General features: G+C 48.1%; 1 protein-coding gene across 1 annotated transcript in view; it reads left to right on the top strand.

Annotated features, from left to right (window-relative positions):
- Positions 1-1,163: 1,163 nt before the first annotated feature.
- LOC141201443 (uncharacterized) overlaps positions 1,164-25,905 on the top strand; it is a 41,019-nt gene continuing 16,277 nt past the window's right edge. The window contains exons 1-6 of the mRNA XM_073663437.1: positions 1,164-1,248; positions 22,740-22,898; positions 23,028-23,207; positions 23,282-23,405; positions 23,489-23,586; positions 23,784-23,874. Coding sequence (XP_073519538.1) covers positions 22,806-22,898; positions 23,028-23,207; positions 23,282-23,405; positions 23,489-23,586; positions 23,784-23,874 — 586 coding nt within the window. The 5' untranslated portion in view covers positions 1,164-1,248; positions 22,740-22,805. The remainder of the gene's footprint in view (positions 1,249-22,739; positions 22,899-23,027; positions 23,208-23,281; positions 23,406-23,488; positions 23,587-23,783; positions 23,875-25,905) is intronic.

Consider the following 25,905-nt stretch of genomic DNA (forward strand, 5'->3'; position numbering starts at 1 on the left):
GGCTCCGCTCCGTACACCTCGTACAAGCGGCTCCGCACACTTCGTACACACGCGGCTCCGCTCCATACACCTCGTACACGCGCGGCTCCGCTCCGTACACTTCGTACACGCGCGGCTCCGCTCCGTACACCTCGTACACGCGCAGCTCCGCTCCGTACACCTCGTACACGCGTGGGTCCGCTCCGTACACGCGCGGCTCCGCTCCGTACACTTCGTACACGCGCGGCTCCGTACACCTCGTACAAGCGGCTCCGCTCCGTACACTTCGTACACACGCGGCTCCGTTCCGTACACTTCGTACACACGAGGCTCCGCTCCGTACACGCTCGGCTCCGCACACCTCGTACACACGCGGCTCTGCTCCGTACACCTCGTACACACGCGGCTCCGCTCCGTACACCTCGTACACATGCGCGGCTCCGCTCCGTATACCTCGTACACATGCGGCTCCACTCCGTACACCTCGTACACGTGCGGCTCCACTCCGTACACCTCTTACACGCTCGGCTCCGCTCCGTACACCTCGTACACACGTGGCTCCGCTCCGTACACCTCTTACACACGCCGCTCCGCTCCGTACACCTCGCACACACGCGCGGCTCCACTCCGTACACCTCGTACACGCGGCTCCGCTCCGTACACTTCGTACACACATGGCTCCGCTCCGTACACCTCGTACACACGGCTCTGCTCCGTACACCTCGTACACACACGGCTCTGCTCCGTACACCTCGTACACACACGGCTCCGCTCCGTACACCTCGTACACACGGCTCTGTTCCGTACGCCTCGTACACGCACGGCTCTGCTCCGTACACCTCGTACACACACGGCTTCGCTCCGTACACCTCGTACACACGCGGCTCCGCTCCGTACACCTCGTACACACGCGGCTCCGCTCCGTACGCCTCGTACACACGCGGCTCCGCTCCGTACGCCTCGTACACGCGCGGCTCCACTCCGTACACCTCGTACACACGCGGCTCTGCTCCGTACACCTCGTACACACGTGGCTCTGCTCCGTACACCTCGTACACACGCGGCTCTGCTACATCCACACTGTAAACCCCTCCTGACCCCACACATAAACTTCAGCTCATCCAGCACCATGACAACCAGCACTGCAGAGTCCTGCATCCACTGAGGCCCCTGATCATGTGACCCCTGACTCCTCCCCTCCTGTGACCTCATCACAGGTCCTGTGCGCACAGAGCAGCCATATATGTGGTGGCGGCTCTGCAGGTGGAGGTATGTGGAGACCCCATTACTGGGCGCAGGGGGCATTAACCCCTTCAGCACGGAGACTCTTTTGGGGTCTTGTGTTGCCCCTTTATAAGAATCATAAGGTTTTTGTTCTGTTTCCTGTAATAGATACATACGACCCAACTATGGAGATAGGAAGGGAGGAAACGTATTGTTCTCATAGTACAGGACCCCTTTACTGCCCCACAGTGTAATGCCCCCATTATGCCCCTTATGCAGGATGTATGATGCCCCCCACACAGTGTTAATGCCCCCATTATGCCCCTTATGCAGGATGTATGATGCCCCACACAGTGTAATGCCCCCATTATGCCCCTTATGCCGGATGTATGATGCCCAGCACAGTTTAATGCCCCCATTATGCCCCTTATGCAGGATGTATGATGCCCCCCACACAGTGTTAATGCCCCCATTATGCCCCTTATGCAGGATGTATGATGCCCCCACACAGTGTAATGCCCCCATTATGCCGGATGTATGATGCCCAACACAGTTTAATGCCCCCATTATGCCCCTTATGCAGGATGTATGATGCCCCCACACAGTGTAATGCCCCCATTATGCCCCTTATGCTGTATGCATGATGCCCCCACACAGTGTAATGCCTCCATTATGCCCCTTATGCAGGATGTATGATGCCCCCACACCGTGTAATGCCCCCACTATGCCCCTTATGCAGGATATATGATGCCCCCACACAGTGTAATGCCCCCATTATGCCCCTTATGCAGGATGTATGATGCCCCCACACAGTGTAATGCCCCCATTATGCCCCTTATGCAGGATGTATGATGCCCCACACAGTGTAATGCCCCCATTATGCCCCTTTTGCAGGCCTTACTAGATATTGAGGCTTTGTACAGTAATATATCGCATGAGGATGATATCAGAGGAGTAAGATGTTTATAGAAATCGAGATCAATAGAGTGTAGCAGACATAATGACTTCATGGACAATCTTCTAAAATTCATTCTTACTCATAACGTCTTTATTTTTGACAGGAAGTACTTACCCGAGCTCAGGGGTACTGCGATGGGGAGCCCCTGTACTCCCTCATCTGCTAATCTATTCCTGGGCTGATGGGAGGAAAACAACATACTCAGGGATGATTATAAGTGGTGGCAACCATATATTGGGGCATGATATAGATATATTGACAACATTTTTATCATCTGGTCAGGGACGAGTGAACAATTTCTTGAATTTGGAACTCAATAACCATAGAGTGGGCCTTAGATTTATATCAGAGTTTAATTATTCCTACCAGTTGCCTTTCCTTGATGTACCAATCAAGAAAGTACGGGATGGGAGCCAGGGCTGTGGAGACGGCAAGCCAAACCTTCGACTCCTACTCCTAAATTTCCATGACACCGTCTCCGACTTCACAATTCCGACTCCCTCATACATGGCTCATGTTTAAGTGATAAATTTACAGTAGGACAAATTTTTCTCAGCTAAAAGTCTAGACCCTTAGATCAGGAATAGGAAAGACATTTATAGGACATTTCATAACTTTACCAAATTCTTATGAAAAAATATTCCTCACAAACTGCATTGAACTACTGTACCCAATTTATTATTTATTTTAGGCGCCGGAGTGGGTCAATTTTATACCGACTCCAACTCCACCAAAATGGGCACCGACTCCACAGCTCTGGTTTAGACCCTAGGGACACTCATCTACCATAAACTATTAAAGTGGGATAGCCACCACTGCATCCTACTAAAAAAAAAGCAATATCCAAGGGCCAATATTTACAGTTGAGAAGAAACTGCTCTAATGTCACAGATATTAATATACAGGCAATAGACATAAACACCAGATTCAGGGAAAAAGGTACCCACAGTACATTTTGAATTCCGCATTATTGTTTGCAGAAAAACAGGAGAGAGAGATACTCCTACATACCTAACCAAGACACCAAGAAAAATATGGGATAACACAAGTAATAGGAACTTGTGACAATCAGAGTGACCATATCTTTATTATCCTCAGAAAACGCTAGGATGTACTTGTGGCCGACCTGGACCTGAGGGTGCTGTGTGATCTACTCCCACAATATCTTTCAGAAAGAGTTGGTCAATTAGGGACCGTTTAGTGCATAGTTTCTATAAAAACCTGCACCCAAGGGGACATGGCTAGATAGAAGAATCTGTGGTTTATTTAGATGTGTAGAAAGTTGTACATGTAATTGGATAAGACCATGTAAATCTTTCTCGAGTTCCTCTACAGGTGAAACCTTTCTCCAGAGGGATTATTCCAACTATAAAACCTCAGGACTTGTGTATGTGGCCACATGCACCTACCTCCTAGATTATGTATGCACGACCAAGAGGCAGTCTAAGAGGAGTGTGGAGGGGGCATTTGGGCGAAGTATGCCATGGGTGTCACGGGTGTGTCAGAGGTGACAGACAGTCGCCCTGCAGGGGTTTGCAGGAGATCTCCACGTTTGGCAATGCAGACAGCTGCCTAGATGGATGGCTGTGTTTAGGACCCAGATTCTACCTCCATTTAGTCTGGGTGTATATATACCTGGTGTGTCTATGTTGGCGTCGCCGGGTATACTCATTTCTACTTGGAACTTGGCTGAAGCAGCATCACGTCCTCTTTGGAGTCTTGAGGCCGTGTGCCCTGTTGGAGTTTCTTCTAAAGCGAAATTGTAATTCCCCTGTGTTGTAATTCCCCTGTGTTGTCTTTAGAGTGCTAGCGGAGGTTGACTAGTGCTCATCTCCTTCCACCCCCAGCTATAGCCTTATGCCAGGGATAGTTGGGCGAGGCATGTGATGGGCAACAGCTGCGGAGGGGGGAGACAGAGTGATGCTAGTCCAGATTAGAAGGTCACCTCTTCCCCCTTTTCCCTAGTATCTGGGCTCCCTTTCTCCTCTGTGTTGCACTCACACCTGGCGTGACTCTCTGTGTTGCACTCACACCTGGCGTGACATCGGGACACCCCATTAGTGAGACACATGAACAGTGCACATTGAGGTGAAACAAGAAACATCTCCTTTTGCATCATTGAGGTGGTTAAACCCAATGTGAGAGGTGGTGATCTCAATAAATGTATTCTCAAAAAAAGTGAGTGGATTTCCAGACTGGATTCACTAGGCCCTAAGGGACTGAATGAGCAAATTTCCTATGCCTGTTTTGTATGAATACAGTCCCATTCCGGATTACATTTTAGGATTTTATACTCTACCCATTGCTACTCAGTTCCCTGTATTGTTTTACTTCATCAAGAGATCTGAGCTTCTATGTCAGAATTATTTCTTATCCGTTATATCCCACTTATACCATTTAGTAACTAACAAGTGTGGTGTTCCTTGTGTATCTCTAATTATGCAATAGGGGTCAAATATGACCATTTAGGAGTATACTGTGGGCCACCATCCCATATATTTTGTAGTGATAAAGTAGATCCACATGCCGATTGCATGATGGGAGGATGTGCAATACTTGATTTTAGTCTCCCATGACACTGATCTCAGAGAGAGGATTTTTCTGTTGGTTGAATGCAATCCAATACCATATGCGCTCTGGTGTGGAACGCAGACATCTGGGCATGCACATTTGTTAACAATGATCCTAGATGGAATGATAACTACGGGCATGCGCAGTCACAGGTACGAGTTGCGCGGCGGCAATCAGTTTATCTGGTGTTTCAGCATAAAGCACGTCACTTCCCTACATGCACACTAGGTGATGGACATTATCGAACCTCTAGCTCATGAGAAGTAGCGTAGGCGCAGTATATTATTGTAGACAGACTCTATTCTGTATATACTGTGACAATTCACCTATAGGAATGGGAATGAGCCTCCTAGTCTGGGAGGGGTTTGGGATGAAATGGGATATTTAAACATGGACACCTGGCTATTAGGCACACTATGCTGAACATCATGAATTATCATCCCTCTATCAAGCCTCCTAATGAACCTGTTGGGAAAATGCGTTGAGGCGGATTATTGAAACATTCTCTGACTACCATACCCTTTCCTTTATACATATTGTAGGGGTTTTACTCACTGGGGCACAATGGGAGGAAAACGGGAGGCATGTTCCTTTAAAATTTCATGTGGGTTTATTACTTCATAAACCCAGAAGCCAAACAGAAAAGCAAATAGCCTTTAGATCAGGCAAACAAAGTAAATGTCCTTAGCAGGTCTCTGCTCAGCCAGGCCTGTGTGGCACACAAGCTGGGGTAGCGTCCAGTGTCCTGGCTTGGTCTGAAGACAAACATACACAGTAGGCCTTCTACCTCCAAACACACAGACCATGTGCCAAACAACAGCCTTCATTTTATAGGCTGTTAACCACACCCAGAGGTGAGGTATGTGGGTAGCTGGACCCGCCCATTCTCTCCTAGCTGCTCATAACCCGGCTCCCACGTGCACCAAACGATCCTCTTAGTGCTTATGTGCCCTAGAGAAACACTCCGGGTTACATCACAGAGACCAGCCATCTCTGTGACACATACCTCCCATCGACTACGCGACCATTAGCCACCTTACATACCTCCCCCCCTCTGCCTAAAGCCTTGGGCTTGACACCTTTTACTACCAGACAGGGGATTCTCGAGAGAGCATCGGCATTACCATGTTGCTTCCTTGCTCTATGTTCTACAGGGAAGTAGGAGTCCTGTAGGGCTAAAAACCCGAGGGTGACTCTGGCATTTTTTCACATTTTCCCCTCATCCATCTGAGTGGAGCATAGTCGGATAATAATCTAAATTTTCGACCTAACAGATAGTACAGTAAGGTTTCCACCGCACAATTTATAGCCAAGCGTTCCTTCTCTATGACCGAATAATTTTTCTCGCAGGAGGACAGCTTTCTACTCAGGTAGAGGACAGGGTGCTCCTCCCCGTGTATCTCCTGGGAAAGGACTGCTGCTAACCCAACATCTGAGGCATCTGTCTGGAGTATAAACTCTTTCTTGAAGTCCGGGGCAACCAGGACCGGTTGCCTACACAGAGCCAGTTTCATCTTTTGAAAGGACGTCTCCGCCTCTGCAGTCCACTTGGCCTTGGCTGATTTTGTCCCTTTAAGGAGGTCAGTTAGGGGTGCAGCCATCATGGCGAAGTTTGGGATGAATTTCCTGTAGTATCCCACGATTCACAGGAAGGCTCTGACTTGCTTTTTCGACACCGGTCTCGGCCAATTTTGGATTGCTTCTACTTTAGTATTTTGGGGTTTTATCTCGACTCTACCCATCTACATATCCGAAGTACTTGGCTTCTTATTTTCCCATGCCACATTTCTTCGAGTTTATTGAAAACCCCACCTTCCTCAGAGCATCAAACACAGCCTGAATCTTTTCCAGATGACTCTCCCAGTCTGGACTGAAGATAGTATTGTCCAGGTGTGTTGCGGCATATTTTCTTATGGGATGCAAGGATGCAATCCATAGCTCTCTGGAATTTTGCAGGGGCCCCCTGCAGTCCAAACGGCATCCGGGCATACTGGAAGCATTCGTCCGGTGTAGAAAACGCAGTCTTCTCTTTGGCTACCTATGCCATGGGGATCTGCCAATATCCCTTCGTCAGATCCAAGGTGGTTATGTGCCTTGCTGGCCCAAGCCTCTTGATCAGCTCAACGACGCGTGGCATGGGATATGCATCAAATTTGGAAACCTCATTCAACTTCCGATAGTCGTTGCAGAATCTCCATTCACCATTGGGATTTGGGACCAAGATGATCAGGCTCGACCAACTGCTCTTGGATTCTTCAATGACACTGAGCTTCAGCATACAAGCTACCTCTTTGGATATCAACTCTCGTCGGGTCTCCGTTATCAGATAAGGCTTCAAGTTCACCCGCACATGTGGCTCCGTCAGAACCTTGTGTTCTATGACCCTTGTGCAGCCCGACAATTCCGAGAACAGATCCCTGTTCTTCTGCATCAACTCCCGACACTGCTGTTTCTTGGCCTTCGTTAGCGTTTCCGCTATTGCGACTCCTCCACAGCCTCTCTGTCTTGCCACGTCTTGTTGAGGTTGATGTGGTATATCTGGTACGGCTTACGTCGTCCCGGTTGATGAACCTTGTAGTTCACTTCACCCACTTTTTCCACCATCTTATACGGCCCTTGCTACTTGGCCAAGAACTTACTTTCCACTGTAGGAATTAGCATGAGGACTCCGGTCTCCCGGATTGATTTGCCTCACTCTGGCTGACCGGTTGTAGACTCTGGCATGAGCTTCTTGTGCCTGGAGGAGATGTTCTTTTACGATGGGCATCACCTTCACAATCCTCTCCTGCATCAGAGCAACCTGCTCGATGACGCTCCTATGGGGCATGAATTAGGCTTCCCAGATTTCCTTTGTGACATCCAGAAGACCCCGCGAATGTCGGCCATACAGAAGTTCGAATGGCGAGAACCCTGTAGAGGCCTGTGAAACCTTTCGGTTGGAGAACAACAGATATGGTAGGAGACAGTCCCAGTCTCTACTGTCCCTTTCTATGTCCTTCCTCAGTATACTCTTCAAAGTCTTGTTAAACCTTTCGACTAGGCTATCCGTCTGAGGATGGTATACTGAAGTCCTCAGTTGGGAGATTTGGAGGGCTTTACATAACTCCCTCATCACCTTACTCATAGAGGGAATTTCCTGGTCAGTGAGTATCTCCCTTTGGTAAGCCTGTTGGGGGGGAAAAACGTGGACCAACTCACGGGATATATTCTTTGCGGAGGAGTTACTCAGTGGAATCACTTCAGGATAGCGTGTGGCATAGTCCAGGATAACCAATATAAATTGATGCCCACGAGCAGATTCAACCAGGGGACTGACCAAGTCGATAGCAATTCTCTCGAATGGCACTTCAATAATGTTCAATGGCACGAGGGGACTTCAAAAGTGAGAGGTGGGGTCGGTTAACTGGCACGTAGTGCAACACCTGCAATGCTTAAATATTTCCCGGTGACATCTGGGCCAATAGAACCTTTGTAAAAGATAATGCCTTACCAACACCAGATGCAGCAAGCCTCCATGATAAAGGCGGGGCCAGCACATGTGCAAAATACTGATGCAGACAGCCACTCACTAACCTACCAATTTATGGAGGGGGTGGCTGTCTAGTATTATACATGCACACCGATGGAGTCTGCATAGGGCGCCAGTCACACAGATATGTGCGATACACAGTTTCTGTCTTGCAGCTTGTTGATGACACCCATACTATTAGATTAGGCGGGCTGCCCAGCACTGTATATGTGCACCCCCACAAGACAGACGCCCCAATTCACCCAGCCAACACTAAAGAGGCCTGGCCGCATCCTGCAAAAAAATGTGCAAAAAAGATGAAAAATAGTGTAGAAGATAAATACAACACATGAGGTGTTGGTCGATATTTTGGCCAAAATACACAAGCTCGCAACCCAAACGTCAAGGGTCCTCATACTTGCGAGTCCTAACACTAAACATTAAAAATGGTGAACATTGGACATAATTTCAAAAAACATCACAGTAAGGCTGTATGCCCACTATGCGTTTTTTAAGCGTTTCCGCAGCGGCAATTCCGCTGCAGAAACATTTAAAAAACGCTTGGTAGAAGGTCTGCCATATTCCCCAATGATAATCCCATGTGCTGTGCACATGCTGCGGAAATTTCCGCTGCGGATTATTATTGCGGAAAAATCCGCAGCACTACCAATTATTTTGCGGAAGCGCGGCATGTTCGCTGCCATTGACTTGCATTGGAACACATGGAATCCGCATCATTGCATCTGCAGATGCTCAATCCATGCGTTTCAAGGTGCGGATGGTACCCGGGTTTGGAGAAGAGGAGACTCTCCTCCGGACCCGGGTACCATAGAACCTGTAAAAAAAAGAATAAAATAAAAAATATACATTATACTTTCCTTCTGATGGCCCCCGGTGTCCTTAGTGATGCGTCTCGGCTTGCTGGCAGCTCACGATGGTCTGAAAAGGACCTGCCATGACTAATGTTGAGAATTCCAATACTGCGAATATCGGCCGATACCCGATATTTCAGTATCGGAATTCCGATACTTTTACAATATCGTATACCGGAATCGGAAGTTCCCATATTGCAATGAGCCAGTTTCATTTTATTCAGCCAATGAGGATCCTAAGAAGTGTGGGCACATCCTGTTAGGCATGTAGGCATCTTAACTAATGGCATGGCTGTGATTGGCTGCTGAAATGTCATGATGCACTATAAAAGCCGCCGCCACCATTTTCAGCTCACTCTGCTGTGAATTCAGTTAGGGATAGGACGCTGTTGTTCTGAGGGACAGTTTTAGCTACCTATTTGGTCTATTCTGCTTTACCCAAGCTACTTTATAAATCGCTGTGCCTTGCAGCACTAGTGCACAGTTCTCTGTGCTGTTCACCGCTGTCTGCAAGGTCTCTGTGTGTGACTGCAGCTCACCCTGCAGTGTGTGCTTCAAACACGTCTGGTTGTAGTGCACTCAGTGTGTGTCACTGCCTCATACATTGTCCTTATTTGCTAATTCATAATTTTTCCTGATATCTCCTATTAGTGTGGTGATTCCATCCGTATTCAGCTAAATTGGTTCCAAACACACTATATAGGAGTAGTTAGAGGAGCCTTTCTGCAGCATTGTGCCCTGCAGCCCCAGCCAGATTAGTATTAGCCTATTTTTTGTAGCCTCATCTATTGCATTGTAGGTTACCTTCCTACATTGTAATAGCTACAAAAAGTTTGTGATACTATCGGTATTACATCTTTGGGCACATCCAGTGTCTTTTTGTGGCAAAAAAAAACCTAAATAAAGTTCACCAAACACTCCACTTTACAGTTGTGTAGGCCACATTAGCTCATATTAAAGTCTAGTCCACACTTTATAAAATTAGTGTTTCTTATACCTGTTAGCAGCTGTTCAGGAATAAGCACACTAAGCCCTTAGTACTTTTCTGCCTATCTTTATCAGTCTACCAAGATGAAGAAGGCAGGGAGTAAGGCATGTGGGCGTGGGCGTGGGCGTGGAGTTTCTGCAGGGAGAGGACGTGAGGATTCTGTGCCTGCAGGAAGAGGACGTGGGGATTCTGTGCCTGCTGCGGGTACCAGTGACTCAGCATCCCCCAGTTTTACCAGGGAACAGTCCTTTATGCGCAGCTTTGTAGGAGCTAGCCGTACCCCACTGCTGCGGGAGGACCAAATTGAAGCCGTTGTCGGATGGATGGCAGCTAACGCATCGACTTCAATTAGTTCCAGATCCTCTCAGGTCCTGAGCACTGAAAAGCACCCATCTGTCTCTTCACCACCTGCCAAATTGCCCAGGCAGTCAGAGAGCCCTGGACAGGAGCCATCTCTACTTCTGTTCTCTGAATCTCTTGGCTTGGAAAGAGGGGGCCAGCCAAGCAGAATTCGAGAATTTGAAGAAGAGGTAGTATGCAGTGATGCGCAACCGTTTTGTCTCTCTGAATCTGAAGAGGCGGGTGGGCCAGTGCCTATGGTCAGCAGCACACCTCAGTACGCATCTGATGATGAGACTCAGGTGCCACTTTCTGGTGCGTACTGTGCTGTCGAGACTACCCAGGAGAAGCAGTTGTTTGAAGAGGGTGGTGTAGATGATGAGGTCCTTGACCCATCATGGCGTGAGGGACAGGAAGGTGGTGGGAGCAGCTCTGCGGAAGAGATTCCCCGAACGGCCCAAAAAGGAGGGAGGGGGAGGGGGCAGACTTGGTTGCCTGTAGCCTCCACTTCGGCACCCATTAGGAGCATGGCTCTTCCAAAATCCAAAGCGGGCGCTCCCAAGACTTACAGTGCCTGGTCCTTTTTTGACACAGTTGCAGGTGACATTTGCTTTGTCAAATGCAAGCTGTGTAATCAGAAGGTGAAAAGAGGGAAAAGTGTCAGCAACCTCAATACCACAAATATGTGGAAACATGTGCGGACCAAGCACGTGGTGGAGTTACAAAAACACACTGAAGACCTAGGCTAACCTACAGCGCCACCTACCATCTCTTCAGCTCGTGTTGTAGAATCTTCCTCCAGCTCACACACAGCTGGTTCGGCTTCCTCACAGGATCGCCATGGAAGAATCTCTGGCACTGTTGTACAGAGACACAGTGTAATTCCACCCACAGCACCACTTTACCTGTCATCCTCACACTCCCAGGCCAGTCTACAGCCATCGTTAGCACAGGCATGGGAGAAAAGGCGCCCATACTCGGCAAACCACCCTCAAGCACAGGCTCTGAATGCTGGCATTGCTAAACTACTGGCCCTTGAAATGCTATCATTCAGGCTGGTGGAGACTGACACCTTCCGTAACTTTATGGCATTGGCAGTCCCACAATACAATGTGCCCAGCCGCTTTTATTTCAGCAGGCAAGCCGTCCCTGCCCTGCAACAGCATGTGGAGGGAAAAATTAAACATGCGCTACAAAACGCCGTCAGTAGCAAGGTCCACCTGACCACCGATGCGTGGACCAGTAAGCATGGACAGGGACGATACCTTTCCCTCACTGCCCATTGGGGAAATGTTGTGGAGCCGGGTACAGATCTTGAGAGTGGCGCTGTACGTGTTCTGCCAACTCCAAGGATTGCAGGAATCCAGTCTGTACACATTGACTCCTCCTCATACTCCAGTTCCTCTGAATCAGCGCTGCAGGAGCCGTCACGGTCTACCACATCGACCCGTGAACGGTGGTTACCTGTTATGATGACCGATATGAGCACAGCCGTGGCCAAACGTCAACAGGCCGTATTAAAATTAATTTCTTTGGGGAATCGAAGCCACACAGCGCAGGAGCTCTGGAATGCCATCAAGCAGCAGAGCGACGTGTGGTTTGTGCCAGCGAATCTCCAGCCAGGCATGGTAGTGTGTGACAATGGCCGAAATCTGGTGGCAGCTCTGGGCCTAGGCAACCTCACTCACATCCCATGTCTGGCACATGTGCTCAACTTGGTCGTGCAGAGTTTTTTGAGGGACTATCCGGATCTTGATGCACTGCTTCACAAGGTCCGCATAGAGTGCGCTCACTTGCGGCGTTCCAGCAACGCAAGATCGCGCATTGCAGCTCTGCAGCGCTGATTACGCCTTACGGAACATCGCATCATATGTGACCTACCCACCAGGTGGAATTCAACGTTACATATGTTGGAGAGGTTGTGTGAGCAGCAGGCAGCAGTAATGGAGTACCAGCTGCAGCAGGCGCAAACAAGTCGCAGTGCGCGCCGTTCACACTTCACCACCACTGAGTGGGCCTCTATGAAGGACATTTGCCACGTTTTGTGTGCCTTCGATTATTCCACGCGGATGGCGAGTGCAGATGATGCACTAGTCAGCATGACTATCCCCCTTATCTGCCTGCTTGAAAAAACACTGCAAGCACTAAGGGACGAGGTTTTGGAAGAGGTGGAAGATGAGTCACAAATGCCATCTGCTTCTCTACAGTGTGCGCAACGTGGTTCCTCACAAAGGCCTAGGCAGGGGACACTTTGTGAGTAGGATGAGGAGGAGTCAATGGAGGAGGAAGACATCTGTCCAGAGGAGGGAGGTACACAATGCTCTAGTAGTCAGTATCTAGAGCGAGGGTGGGGTGATGCAGAGCAGGCTGAGATCACGCCTCAAGCAGGGGACAGCGTTTCTTGGCCAGTTGGCAGTCTGCAGCACATGGTTGATTTCATGCTGCAGTGCCTGAGAAACGACCGCCGCATCGCCCACATTCTCAACACGGCTGATTATTGGGTGTCCACCCTCCTAGATCCTCGCTACCGGGACAACTTACAAAGCCTCATAACACCGTTGAACCGGGAGCGTAAAATGCGGGAATACCAAGACGCACTGGTGCATTCCATCATGTTCTCCATTCCAACCGAGAGCAGTGCTGCTAGTGCTTTACAAAGCAGCTCAGTGCGTCGAGGCAGTGGAGGAAGCTCTGCACAAAGAGGGAGCAGAAGCAGCGCCTCAGCACAAGGCAAGACCAGTATGGCCGAAGTGTGGCAAAGTTTTGTGTCCCCGCCGCCACAAATGTCTACACCATCACAGACGGCTCCACTCAGCAGGAGGCAACGTTTCCGTCAGATGGTGACAGACTACATGTCTTGCCCTCTCAGTGTACTCCCAGACGGCTCTTCTCCCTTCAAGTTTTGGGTCTGTAAGCTGGATTCATGGCCAGAGCTTAGCCAGTATGCATTGGAGGTGCTAGCTTGCCCTGCTGCTAGTGTATTATCGGAACGCGTCTTTAGTGCCGCAGGTGGTGTACTAACAGACCGTCGCATGCGACTATCCTCCGATAACGTTGACCGGCTTACTTTTCTCAAAATGAACAAGGCCTGGATCTCGCATGAATTTGCCAGTCCTCTTCCAGAATAAATAATTGGTTGGCAACAGTATCCAGGTCTCCTGTTGTGTTCATGTTTCTACCACCTGAACTGTAATCCCTGAGCTCCAACACCGCCAGTTGGCGCTCAGAAGTGCTGTCTGCACAGTCAACACTTGCTGCCGTGTTATTGGGGTTCAGTAACGTCAGCTGATCCCCAGCTGTGTGTCCGGCAAATTCTCCTGCTTTGTCCACATCCACTGTACTACTGATTTAAAACTTGCTCCAATTACACCTCTGACTCCTCTGTTTTTAGTATTTACCCTGGGCTCCAATACCGCTAGTTGCTGCTCAGAAGTGCCGTCTGCACAGTCAACGCTTGCTCCAGTGTTATTGGGGTTCAGTAACGTCAGCTGATCCCCAGCTGTGTGTCCGGCAAATTCTCCTGCTTTGTCCACATCCACTGTACTATTGATTTAAAACTTGCTCCAATTACACCTCCGGCTCCTCTGTTTATAATATTTACCCTGGGCTCCAATACCGCTAGTTGCTGCTCAGAAGTGCCGTTTGCACAGTCAACGCTTGCTCCAGTGTTATTAGGGTTCAGTAACGTCAGCTGATCCCCAGCTGTGTGTCCGGCAAATTCTCCTGCTTTGTCCACATCCACTGTACTATTGATTTAAAACTTGCTCCAATTACACCTCCGGCTCCTCTGTTTATAATATTTACCCTGGGCTCCAATACCGCTAGTTGCTGCTCAGAAGTGCCGTCTGCACAGTCAACGCTTGCTCCAGTGTTATTGGGGTTCAGTAACGTCAGCTGATCCCCAGCTGTGTGTCCGGCAAATTCTCCTGCTCTGTCCACATTCACACTACTACAGATTTTAAAGTTGCTCCAATTACGCCTCTGGCTCCACTCTGTTTTTAGTATTTACCCTGGGTTCCAGCACCGCCAGCTGTTTCCCAGCAGTGTCTTTGGCACGGGTACTCCCTCCTGCCCAGCCTGGTTCCAGCACGTCAGCTGTTTCCGGGTAGTGTCAACGTCACTTTGCCTCCAATGCGTTGTCCTGTCATGTTGCGGTCAGGTTAGCTGACTCTATGGTGCCTGCAGTTTAGGTGACTCCTATGTGGGCTGCGGGATCTGGCAATGAAGGCTGGTTCCATGGTGCCAATAAGACAAGCATCCCCTGTAGGACTGTGGGTTTCGGTAACTGCGGCCGGCTCGCGGCCTTGCAACTTTTTTTTACATGGGTACCTTCTGCTACCCATCCGGGTTCCAGTACCGTCAGCTGGTTCTCGGCAGTGCCTTTGGCTTAGGTGCCTCCTTCTCGGTATCCAAGTTCCACCAACGTCTGCTGGTCCTTGGTAGTGCTTTCTGGCACAGGTACCTCCTGCTTAGTAACCAAGTTCCAGTACCGTCAGCTGGTCCTCAGTAGTTCCATTGGCTCTTGTACCTTCTGCTACCCATCCGGGTTCCAGTACCGTCAGCTGGTTCTCGGCAGTGTCTTTGACACGGGTACTCCCTCCTGCCCAGCCTGGTTCCAGCACGCCAGCTGTTTCCGGGTAGTGTCAACGTCACTTTGCCTCCAATGCGTTGTCCTGTCGTGTTGCGGTCGGGTTAGCCCACTCTATGGTGCCTGTAGTTTAGGTGACTCCTATGTGGGCTGCGAGATCTGGCAATGAAGGCTGGTTCCATAGTGCCAATAAGACAAGCACCCCCTGTAGGACTGTGGGTTTCGGTAACTGCGGCCGGATCGCGGCCTTGCAACTTTTTTTTACATGGGTACCTTATGCTACCCATCCGGGTTCCAGTACCGTCAGCTGGTTCTCGGCAGTGCCTTTGGCTTAGGTGCCTCCTTCTCGGTATCCAAGTTCCACCAATGTCTGCTGGTCCTTGGTAGTGCTTTCTGGCACAGGTACCTCCTGCTTAGTAACCGAGTTCCAGCACCGTCATCTGGTCCTCGGTAGTTCCATTGGCTCTTGTACCTTCTGCTACCCATCCGGGTTCCAGTACCGTCAGCTGGTTCACGGCAGTGTCTTTGGCACGGGTACTCCCTCCTGCCCAGCCTGGTTCCAGCACGCCAGCTGTTTCCGGGTAGTGTCAACGTCACTTTGCCTCCAATGCGTTGTCCTGTCATGTTGCTTTTGGGTTAGCCGACTCTATGGTGCCTGCAGTTTTGGTGACTCCTATGTGGGCTGCAGGATCTGGCAATGAAGGCTGGTTCCATAGTGCCAATAAGACAAGCACCCCCTGTAGGAGTGTGGGTTTCGGTAGCTGCGGCCGGCTTGCGGCCTTGCAACTTTTTTTTACATGGGTACCTTCTGCTACCCATCCGGGTTCCAGTACCGTCAGCTGGTTCTCGGCAGTGCCTTTGGCTTAGGTGCCTCCTTCTCGGTATCCAAGTTCCACCAACGTCTGGTGGTCCTTGGTAGTGCTTTCTGGCACAGGTACCTCCTGCATAGTAACCGAGTTCCAGTACCGTCAGCTGGTCCTCAGTAGTTCCATTTGCTCTTGTACCTTCTGCTACCCATCCGGGTTCCAGTACCGTCAGCTGGTCCTCGGTAATTCCATTTGCTCTTGTACCTTCTGCTACCCATCCGGGTTCCAGTACCGTCAGCTGGTTCTCGGCAGTTCCTCAGCCTTCTTGTACCTTCTGCTACATTTCCAAGTTCAAGCTTTTTGAAATGGTTCTTGGTAATCACTCTGGATCTCTCTGACGAGGACCCTGAAGACCACCCCGAAGAAGATGAGGACCCCGAAGACGAGGACCCCGAAGACGAGGACCCTGAAGACCACCCCGAAGAAGACGAGGACCCCGAAGATGACGACCCTGAACACGAGGACCCTGAAGACCACCCCGAAGAAGACGAGGACCCCGAAGACGACGACCCTGAACACGAGGACCCTGAAGACCACCCCGAAGAAGACGAGGACCCCGAAGATTAGGACCCCGAAGATTAGGACCCCGAAGATTAGGACCCCGAAGACGACGACCCTGAAGACGACGACCCTGAAGACCACCCCAAAGAAGACCAAGAAGATGACCCTGAAGAAGTTGACCAAGAGGACAAAGAAGAAGAAGACAACCACCAAGATACAGAAGAACAAGAGACAGAAAACCAAGAAGCAGAAGTACAAGAAGCTGAAGAACAAAAAGCGGAAGAACATTAAGCATAAGACTAAAAATCAGAGCAAAAGATAATATCTAAATTATAAGCAGAAGATGACTAAGCAGTGTATGGGGGTGAGTCCGTTCCTCCTCGTGGTGCCCCTGGAAAAGACCTGCTGCTGCAGGCCAAACTGAACGCGGACAAATCCTGTTGTAAATCTTTTGTGACGGGCAGAACGAAAGGTGTAATGTTCAAACTTTTATAGATAACAACTACATGATATGCCTGTCACAAATAAGAATATGATGAAGAAGAAGAATATGAAGAAGATGAAGAAGTAGAATATGAAGAATGTAAAAAAAAAGAATAATACGAAGAAGATGAAGAAGAAGAAGATGAAGAAGGTGAAGAAGAAGTTGATGAAAAAGATGCTGATGCTGAGGATGATGAAGGAGAAAGTGTGGGAGAAGTAAAAAAGAAGGTGAAGAGCATGGAAGTAGTGAAACATAAATATCTGACAAAATATAAAAAAACTTAACATAGTCAATATTTCCGTAACTCAGAACGTCATAAAAAAAATATTAATTCCTGCTATTTCATTTGATTGGGCTAAACCTCTATGCCTTTGTTGTCTCCCCCACCTCCCCCAATACATTCTACATTATTCTTAGTTGTTTTCCTTCATGTAGAATTAACCTACAAGGAAAGAAAGGGTTTATTTTTATTCCGATATTTCTGTCCCATTGACTTGCATTGGTTTCCGGTATCGGAATCGGCGATATCCGATACTTTTTGGGTATCGGTTCGATCCGATATTTCCCGATATCGGAAGGTATCGCTCAACACTAGCCATGACGTCAATTAGTCATGTAACTGGTCACGCAACCGCTGACGTTGGCAGGTCCTTTAGTCTACCGCGAGCTGCCGGCAAGCCAGGACGCATCGGATAAAGACACCGGGGGCCATCAGAAGCCATCCGGTTGCATGGATTTATATAGTGTGACCAAGTTGTCAAGCACTTTTCAAGTGATGCTAAAATTGCTTGGAAAGCGCTTGACAATCCGCATGCGGAAGTGCATGTGAAGAACGCTTCACTTCTGTACAATCCGCATGCGTTTTTTCTGCCAGGGAGATGCAGAAACGCTCAGGAAAAAAATCCAGAGCATTTCTGCATCGTGGGCACATAGCCTAAAAGATAATGCCTTACCAACACCAGGTCAGATTACCAATGGACTGCAGGATGCAGCAAGCCTCAATGATAAAGGCGGGGCCAGCACATGTGCAAAATACTGATGCAGACAGCCACTCACTAACCTACCATTTCATGGAGGGAGTGGCTGTGTAGTCTGCATAGGGCACCAGTCACACAGATATGTGTGATGCACATTGTCTGGCTTGCAGCCTATTGATGACGCCCATACTATTAGGCTGTGTGCCCACAATGCGTTTTTAATGCGTTTCCGCAGCGTTTTTGCTGCTGCGGAAACGCATTAAAAACGGGCACGTGCTGCGGAAATTTCCGGTGCGGATTATCATTGCGGAAAAAAAACGCAGCACTACCAATTATTTTGCGGAAGCGCTGCTTTTTCACCGCCATTGACTTGCATTAGAACGCGCCAATTCAGAAAGACTGCATCTGTACTTGCATAATTGGCGCGTTCTAATGTGTAGATGGTACCCAGGTGTGGAGGACAGGAGACTCTCCTCCACACCCAGGTACCATTAAAAAAGCTGTAAAAAAAGAATAAAATTAAAAATAAATATATACTTACCTTCTGGCGGCCCGCGGTGCGCTCCTCCTTGCTTCCCGGCACTTAGCGATGGAATGAAGGACCTGCTCTGACGTCAGAGTCCTGTGACGGGTGACGCGACGCTGACGTCGGCAGGTCCTTCAGTCTACCACTGCCGGCAGCCGGAACCGAGCGAAGCAAGACAGCGCAGGCCATCGGAGGGTATGTATAGATTTATTTTTTTACATTCTCTCAGGTCACACTATATAAATCCATGCTGGTTGCATGGATTTATATAGTGTGACCAAGTTGACAAGCACTTTCCAAGTGATGCTAAAATCGCTTGGAAAGCGCTTGTCAACCCGCATGCGGAAACGCAAGTGAAGAACGCTTCACTTCCACATGTCCCCGGCAGGAAAACGCATGTACAATCCGCATGCATTTTTTCTGCCAGGGAGATGCAGAAACGCTCAGGAAAAAATCCTGAGCATTTCTGCATCGTGGGCACATAGCCTTAGATCATACGGGCTGCCAAGCACTATATACATGCAAGCACACAAGACATATGCCCCAATTCATCCAGCCAACACTAAAGAGGCCTGGTGGGGTATTTATCATGTTGTGTATTTATCTTATACACTATTTTTCATCTTTTTTGCACATTTTTTTGCACTATGCATCACACATATCTGTGTGACTGGCGCCCGCCTTATGCTGACTCCATCGGTGTGCATGTATAATACTACACAGTCACCCCCTCCATGAATTTGGTAGGTTAGTGAGTGGCTGTCTGCTTCAGTATTTTGCACATGTGCTGGCCCTGCCTTTATGATGCAGGCTTGCTGCATCCTGCAGTGCATTGGCAATCTGACCTGGTGTTGGTAAGGTATTATCTTTTACTGTGATGTTTTTTGAAATTATGTCCAATGTTCACCTATAGAACCTTTGCACGATCCGTTCTTGCGTTTTATCCACTCCCAGATGTCCCCCCAAGACATGTGAATGGGCCATGTCCAACACCTTCCGTCTAAAGGGGCCCGGCACTAACTGCTCCACACTCTCCTCCCTCACTTTCTTGACCTGGTACCACAACTCCTTACTCATCATAAAATGGGGAAACCTTGTGTCAGCCCCTGACTCCTGTGCAACCCCATTTATAATAGTGACATTATTAAAGGCTCCCTTCAGAGTTAGGTCCCTATATTGGGCAGACCCAAAATTCTCGCTGGTCACCCCTAACTCTGGAATTGCAGACTCAGGGGGCACTACCTCCTCATCCCCCACAAGGACACAAAAGGGAAACCTGTCTGACTCTGGGTGTGGTGATACCTCATTAGGGTTAATTTTTTTCTTATCTGAGCCAGCGAACCCAGAACCCTTCCCCCACAGATCCCAAAACAAGCAAAAGTCCCAGCCTATAATAATAGGGTGCAACAAGTCCTGAACGACGCCGACCTCGTGGGACTCTGTACCGTGGGCCATTTCAATGTCCACTCTTGCCCGTAGGGTAGTCTTTAGCATCACCATGAATGCACTGAACGCCGACTTTTTTCCCCGGGATAATTTGGAGAGGAAGGGTGGCCCTCATAAGGGTCACCAGGCTCCCGGAGTCTAGCAGTGCCTTTACTTCCCATCTGTTCACCTTCATGTGACATGCTTGTGGCCCCTCGCTGGGTGGACAGTTCACACTGCAGGCCGGATAAGCATAATATAAACAACGTTGTCCTATGCTGCAGTCCATTGGCTCAAGGGTCAGGGGACAACAGGCAGCTATATGGCCTGGGCCGTGGCACCGCCAGCAAACAACATCACCTGTATGGACCTTGGGCACCACCTCCCTCGTCTATTTGGACCTTGGAAGTCCCACCACCTTTTGGGCCTCCACCCCCTGTTGGGAACTCCAGCATGTAGTGGGCTTCCTTCCCAAGGAACCTTCAACCCCCTGGTATCTCTCGATCAGTCCGACCAGTTCATCTGCATACCGGGGATCACCCTGGGCAACCCAAGGCTGTATGGGCCTCGGCAGGGAGTGCACAAACCGGTCCATCACCACCCACTCTACCATCTGCGCAGACATTGAGGACTCTGGCTCAGCCACTTCTGGACCAGGTGCAGCAGGTCAAACCTTTGGGACGGAGGTGGTTTGTTCCAGTGATACGAACCCGCTGTGCCCTGATAGTCATTGTCAACCCCAAGCGTGCGAGAATCTCAGTTTTTAGCTTGCCATACTCTTTCGCATCCTGCAAAGCTAAATCATAGTATGCCTTTTGGGCGTACTATGCAAAGCTAAATAGGGCGTACTATGCAAAGCTAAATAGGACGTCCTGCAAAGCTAAATCATAGTACGCCTACTACGCGTACTTCTGGGGCTCTCCAAGTCAAGTATGGCGACAGTACCTCTGCCCACTGCTCTTGTGGAAATTTCTCCCTCTCGGTGACCCTTTGAAACACCATCAGGAAAGTCTCATCCCCCAGGGTCATTTTCTGCAAAGCTCGTCATGCTGCCTTCCGGACATGGGAGTCATCAGTCGGACCTGGGGTTGGAGCTCTCATCCTGTCCTGGATGGCGGTTGCCAGAAGCTGCATCTGCTGATGTTGTTTCTGCTAGTGCTGCTGGATCTGCTGTAACTACAGCCTGTTGGTCTCCTGTTGATGCTGCTGCGACTGGACCAGGTGTTTAAGAAGGTCCTCCATTTCGTCTGGCGATGCTTGCTGGCTTGCGACAGACTTCACCCAGGGCATGCAGTCCATCCTGTAGCACTCATACGTCTCTGCTGGGAACGCTGCCCGCAAGTCTAACACTAATTGTGGAGGTTTTACTCACTTGGGTGTGACCGGAGGAAAACAGGAGGCATGTTCCTTTAAAAGTTCATGTGGGTTTATTTCTTCATAAACCCAGAAGCCAAACAGAAAAGAAAATAGCCTTTAGATCAGGCAAACAAAGTAATTGTCCTTAGCAGGTCTCTGCTCAGCCAGGCCTGTGTGGCACACAAGCTGGGGTAGCGTCCAGTGTCCTGGCTTGGTCTGAAGACAAACATACACAGGAGGCCTTCTCCCTCCAAACACACAGACCATGTGCCAAACAACAGCCTCCATTTTATAGGCTGTTAACCACACCCAGAGATGAGGTATGTGGGTAGCTGGACCCACCCATTCTCTCCTAGCTACCCGTAACCCGGCTCCCAGGTGCACCAACCGATCCTCTTAGTGCTTATCTGCCCTAGAGAAACACTCCGGGTTACATCACAGAGACCAGCCATCTCTGTGACACATGCCTCCCATTGACTATGCAACCATTAACCACCTTAGAATACCTTGATACATATCTGGTTTTATGATTACCCCACGGCTGATGAAAGGGAATCTGTCACCCCCTGGGACTTATCTGACCTCTAATATGGGCATACAGGTGATAGAAATGTGAGTCTATACATACCTGTATGCCTCATATTAGAGGTCTGTTTGCTGAGAAATGGCTTTTTATTCAGTGAAGATTCTGATGCTTGCTGTTCGTGGGGAGTGGATTCCCTTTAATAAATACTCACTTAGCCTCATTCTTCGTGCAGATACTAATAAATACAGGACCTATGAGATTTTTACCATATGATAGTTGGATAGTTAGGGGTGTATCATCCATAGCAGCAGCCCACAGGGCCACTATGGTGCCCGTGAAAAAACACAGAATTTGAGCTTGGTTTAAGTTGGTATCCATGCAGCACATAAATGCATGTTTACTATGGCAATAAATCAGAAAAAAACCTATAAGAAGAAAAATGATCATAAACCCTGCTGTAAATAAATAAATAAAAAGCAAAAGTGCATTTAAATAAAATAGGGTTCTTAGTAACTCTGTTTTTGATCAAAAATAGCATGAAAGCTATCCCACCATGGTAAAATGAACCCATTCAGGATAGTCCTACTCTGTTTAATATTAAAAACTTTACCATGTATCAAAGCCTCAAACTTCTGTGTGTGAATCAGACATGAGATCTAACGTGATAGAAGATTACAGTGCAGGGAAGATGGGAAACATTCATATAGACGGCCGGAGGAGATGTAGTCAGTGAAGAACTCTGGCTAAATATGTTTGTAGAATCGTAGTTGAAGATGTCGTCGTCCTCCTCATGAAGTAGTTATTTCTCATGTCACGTGTAATGAATATCTCCTGCAGTATTGCTAATGCCGATTGCAGTGTCGGTAAATGAGACGAGAATTAGCTTTATGGAAGATGAGTCTATGAGAAATGTGTTCAGCTACAGACTCCAAGGAAGAAACTGCTTGTTGTATGTGGCCTAAAATATATAGGTTTTATTACTAGATGTAAAGCAGGAAACTAAATACTGTAAAATAATATATCTCCTCATGTTTCCCCTTATTATCTCCAGTAATTGTATTATTACACAATATCAGATCCTCTCAGTGAAGATCTTCTATTTAAGAGAATTTTCCTTATGGACCCATCAAAGACAGATATGGATAGAGACAAGATGGCAGAGAGGATATTACACCTCACCCTAGACATCCTCTTCCGTCTTACTGGAGAGGTGAGAGATTCTGATGACGTCACATTACATCATTCTTATCTATGGGAATAACAGATGAACAGAACTGGAGAGGTGAGGACTCTGGAAATGTCTGTAGTGAGATTTATTTATATGTCTTTCCATAACCAGGATTACATAGTAGTGAAGAAGACCTCTAGTGAGCGCTGTCAGGTCCATGTGTCTGAGGGATGGGAAAGACCCCTGAGCTCAATCACAGGACCTCCATCTCACCCCTTCATACATGAGGACATCAATGACCAGAAGATCCTAGAACTCACCTACAAGATGATTGAGCTGCTGACTGGAGAGGTGACACTGCTGGGACATTATACTGTAACGCTATGAAAGGATCGGGGGGATGACGGTATCATTGTGTGTGTCAGGTTCCTATAAGATGTCAGGATGTCGCTGTCTATTTCTCCATGGAGGAGTGGGAGTATTTAGAAGGACACAAAGATTTGTACAAAGACGTCATGATGGAGGTTCCCCATCCCCTCACATCACCAGGTAATAGACAGGACTAAATACACACGGCCCATAATTATCTGTATGTAAAGAATAAATTCAGTCCCTGTATGTGTTTCTTCCAGATCTATCCAGTAACAGGACAACACCAGAGAGATGTCCCCGTCCTCTTCTTCCACAGGACTGTAAACAAGAAGATCCCAATGTTCCTCAGGATCATCAGGTAGATGGAGAGAAGGTGTCATGAGATCTCCCCTATGATGTGTAGACGGCTGTGAAGGTCTTGTGTTCAGTCTTGTTTTATCCACCAGTTTTATATGTTTTATACTTGTGTAATGAGAACAGTGGAGATGGCAGGATTAGAGCTGATCATAGATGTGACTTCTCATCTGTTTGTGACTTTTACAATATTTGTTTCAGGTTGAAGATCTCACCCATATTAATACTATAGAGGCATATGTAAGGGGTTATGAGCGGTGTAAAGAGGAGATTCCTACATATGACTACCCAGGTGAGTAGTAACCACTAAATGCACAGAAGTCACAGATTCTTCTCTGTCACCGGCTGTGGCTGCTTTATCGGTGGTGTAGTCCGGCCTTATCACAATCGTGTGATCGCCATTTTGCCTCTAGACCACAACATTCTCTTCCACCCAAAACTGTTCAAATGATTTTGGGCATTGAAACCCTTTTCCATAGAACTTACAACCAGGAGGATCCACCTACCCCCTGTGATTAGGAGACGCTACCTGCCCAGATCTGTAAACCACAAAGCCAGAAAATCACTTGAAAAAAATATTATGATGGGACTGTAAGAGAAAGCGGAGGGTAATGATGCTCTTGGCTTCCTAGAACCCTGATATCTTATTGGATGAATCTACCTTCTCTCCCTTCTGTGCTGCTGAATGTGCTCATATGGTCCCTACAAGACCAGGTCCAGTCTTTCTGGCCAAACTTCACTTTTATGATCGACAACATTAAATGTGCAGTGAGGCCAAGTGTGAATTTCTGTACAATAACAACAGAGTTTCCCTTTATCCCGACTTACCAATTTCTTTTAAAACCAACTAACTTCAAACAGGATTGTGATAAACTAAGCAAAAAAAAACATTACACCTGTGCCATGATATATCTCTAAGCTAAATTTAAGATGCCTCATCTCTGCAGTATTATAAAAAGTTCCCTTTGAACGTCTAATATTTCTTCTTGAAATTCATCTGATAGAAAATATTGTCCCTTACGATAGTTTAGATTCCCAAGAGCCACCGAGCTCCATACTCTAATTACCCCAGAGAGGTTTCACCACTAGTTACTCACTACTTACTGATGAAGACTGTTGAGTTTGATCATTTCAGTAGATGTGTTATGGTCTGTACTCACAGTTTTGACTATGGTAGTTAGTGCCCAAAATACTCTGATTTAACCCCTTCCTGCAGCCAGTTTTGTGTTCCTATCTGAGCCCATTTTTCAAATCTGACATGTGTCACTTTATGTGGTGATAACTTTGGAATTCTTCACAAAGGATAATAGGAAACAAATGGACCTTACAAATTATATTCCATCTTCTCTTGAATCTGACAATACCCTATATACGGTTATACACTACTGTCTGGGCACATGGCAGGTTAAGAAGGGCAGGAGCGCCATTTAGCTATTTGAATGCAGATTTTGCTGGGATAGTGTGCAGACACAATGTATTGGGGACACTATTCGTTGTCACCTGGCAGCTCAAAAGATTGCTACCACAAACAGGCTTGGCACTATCTACTCCATTTTCCAGATCCCAGGGTTTGCCTTGCTCATCACCCTTTAACCCCTCTACATGGATTTGGACTTACACAGAGACCCCCTAGGCTTGGGCCACAGTGTTACCTAATGTTCTGTGGTGTGAGCTGGCAAGAAGAATAGTCAGATAGCCGGGTCAGAACCAAGAGGTCAGAGAAAATATAAAATCACACAAGAGTAGTCAGTAAACGGGCCGAGGTCACAACAGGAAACAAATACACAAGCCGGGAGCTGAGCACAGAGGACTGAACCAGAGGAGAACAAGGCTGTATCTGGCAGCTTCCTGCAATATGATTCCAGCTTTAGTAGGGTGCAGTGCTTTCCAGTTGGCTGAAACAAGGAGCAGATTACTCCAACTGGACAGCACACACACCCATACTGCCAGACTGGATGGTACTACTGGTCCCAGCAACCCTAATCTTAGTGGCTGGACAGAGCCTGCGCCGCCCAGAGCTTCTGGTTCTGATGTCTCCTCCATCACCAGCGCCGCCTGCAGGATGAATAAGGCGGCTCCTGGTGAGAGAAGCAGACGTCGCAGGAGCAGATCCCAGAGGAGATGGGACCCACCATTTGCAGAAGCCCTAATGTGACCAAATTGCAGAAAACCAGAGCAGTAGAAATCCTCATAAAGGGACACCATTTTGGAAATTATAACCCTCAGTGAAATAATCTATAGGAGTAGAGACTATTTTGACTCCACAGGCACTTTCCAGAAATTAGCACGCGGTGGATGATGGAGAGTGAAAATTACAAATATA

Source organism: Phyllobates terribilis, unplaced genomic scaffold (genome assembly GCF_046119375.1).
Source record: "Phyllobates terribilis strain yellow unplaced genomic scaffold, ASM4611937v1 Scaffold_115__1_contigs__length_5345438, whole genome shotgun sequence".
Lineage (NCBI taxonomy): Eukaryota > Metazoa > Chordata > Amphibia > Anura > Dendrobatidae > Phyllobates > Phyllobates terribilis.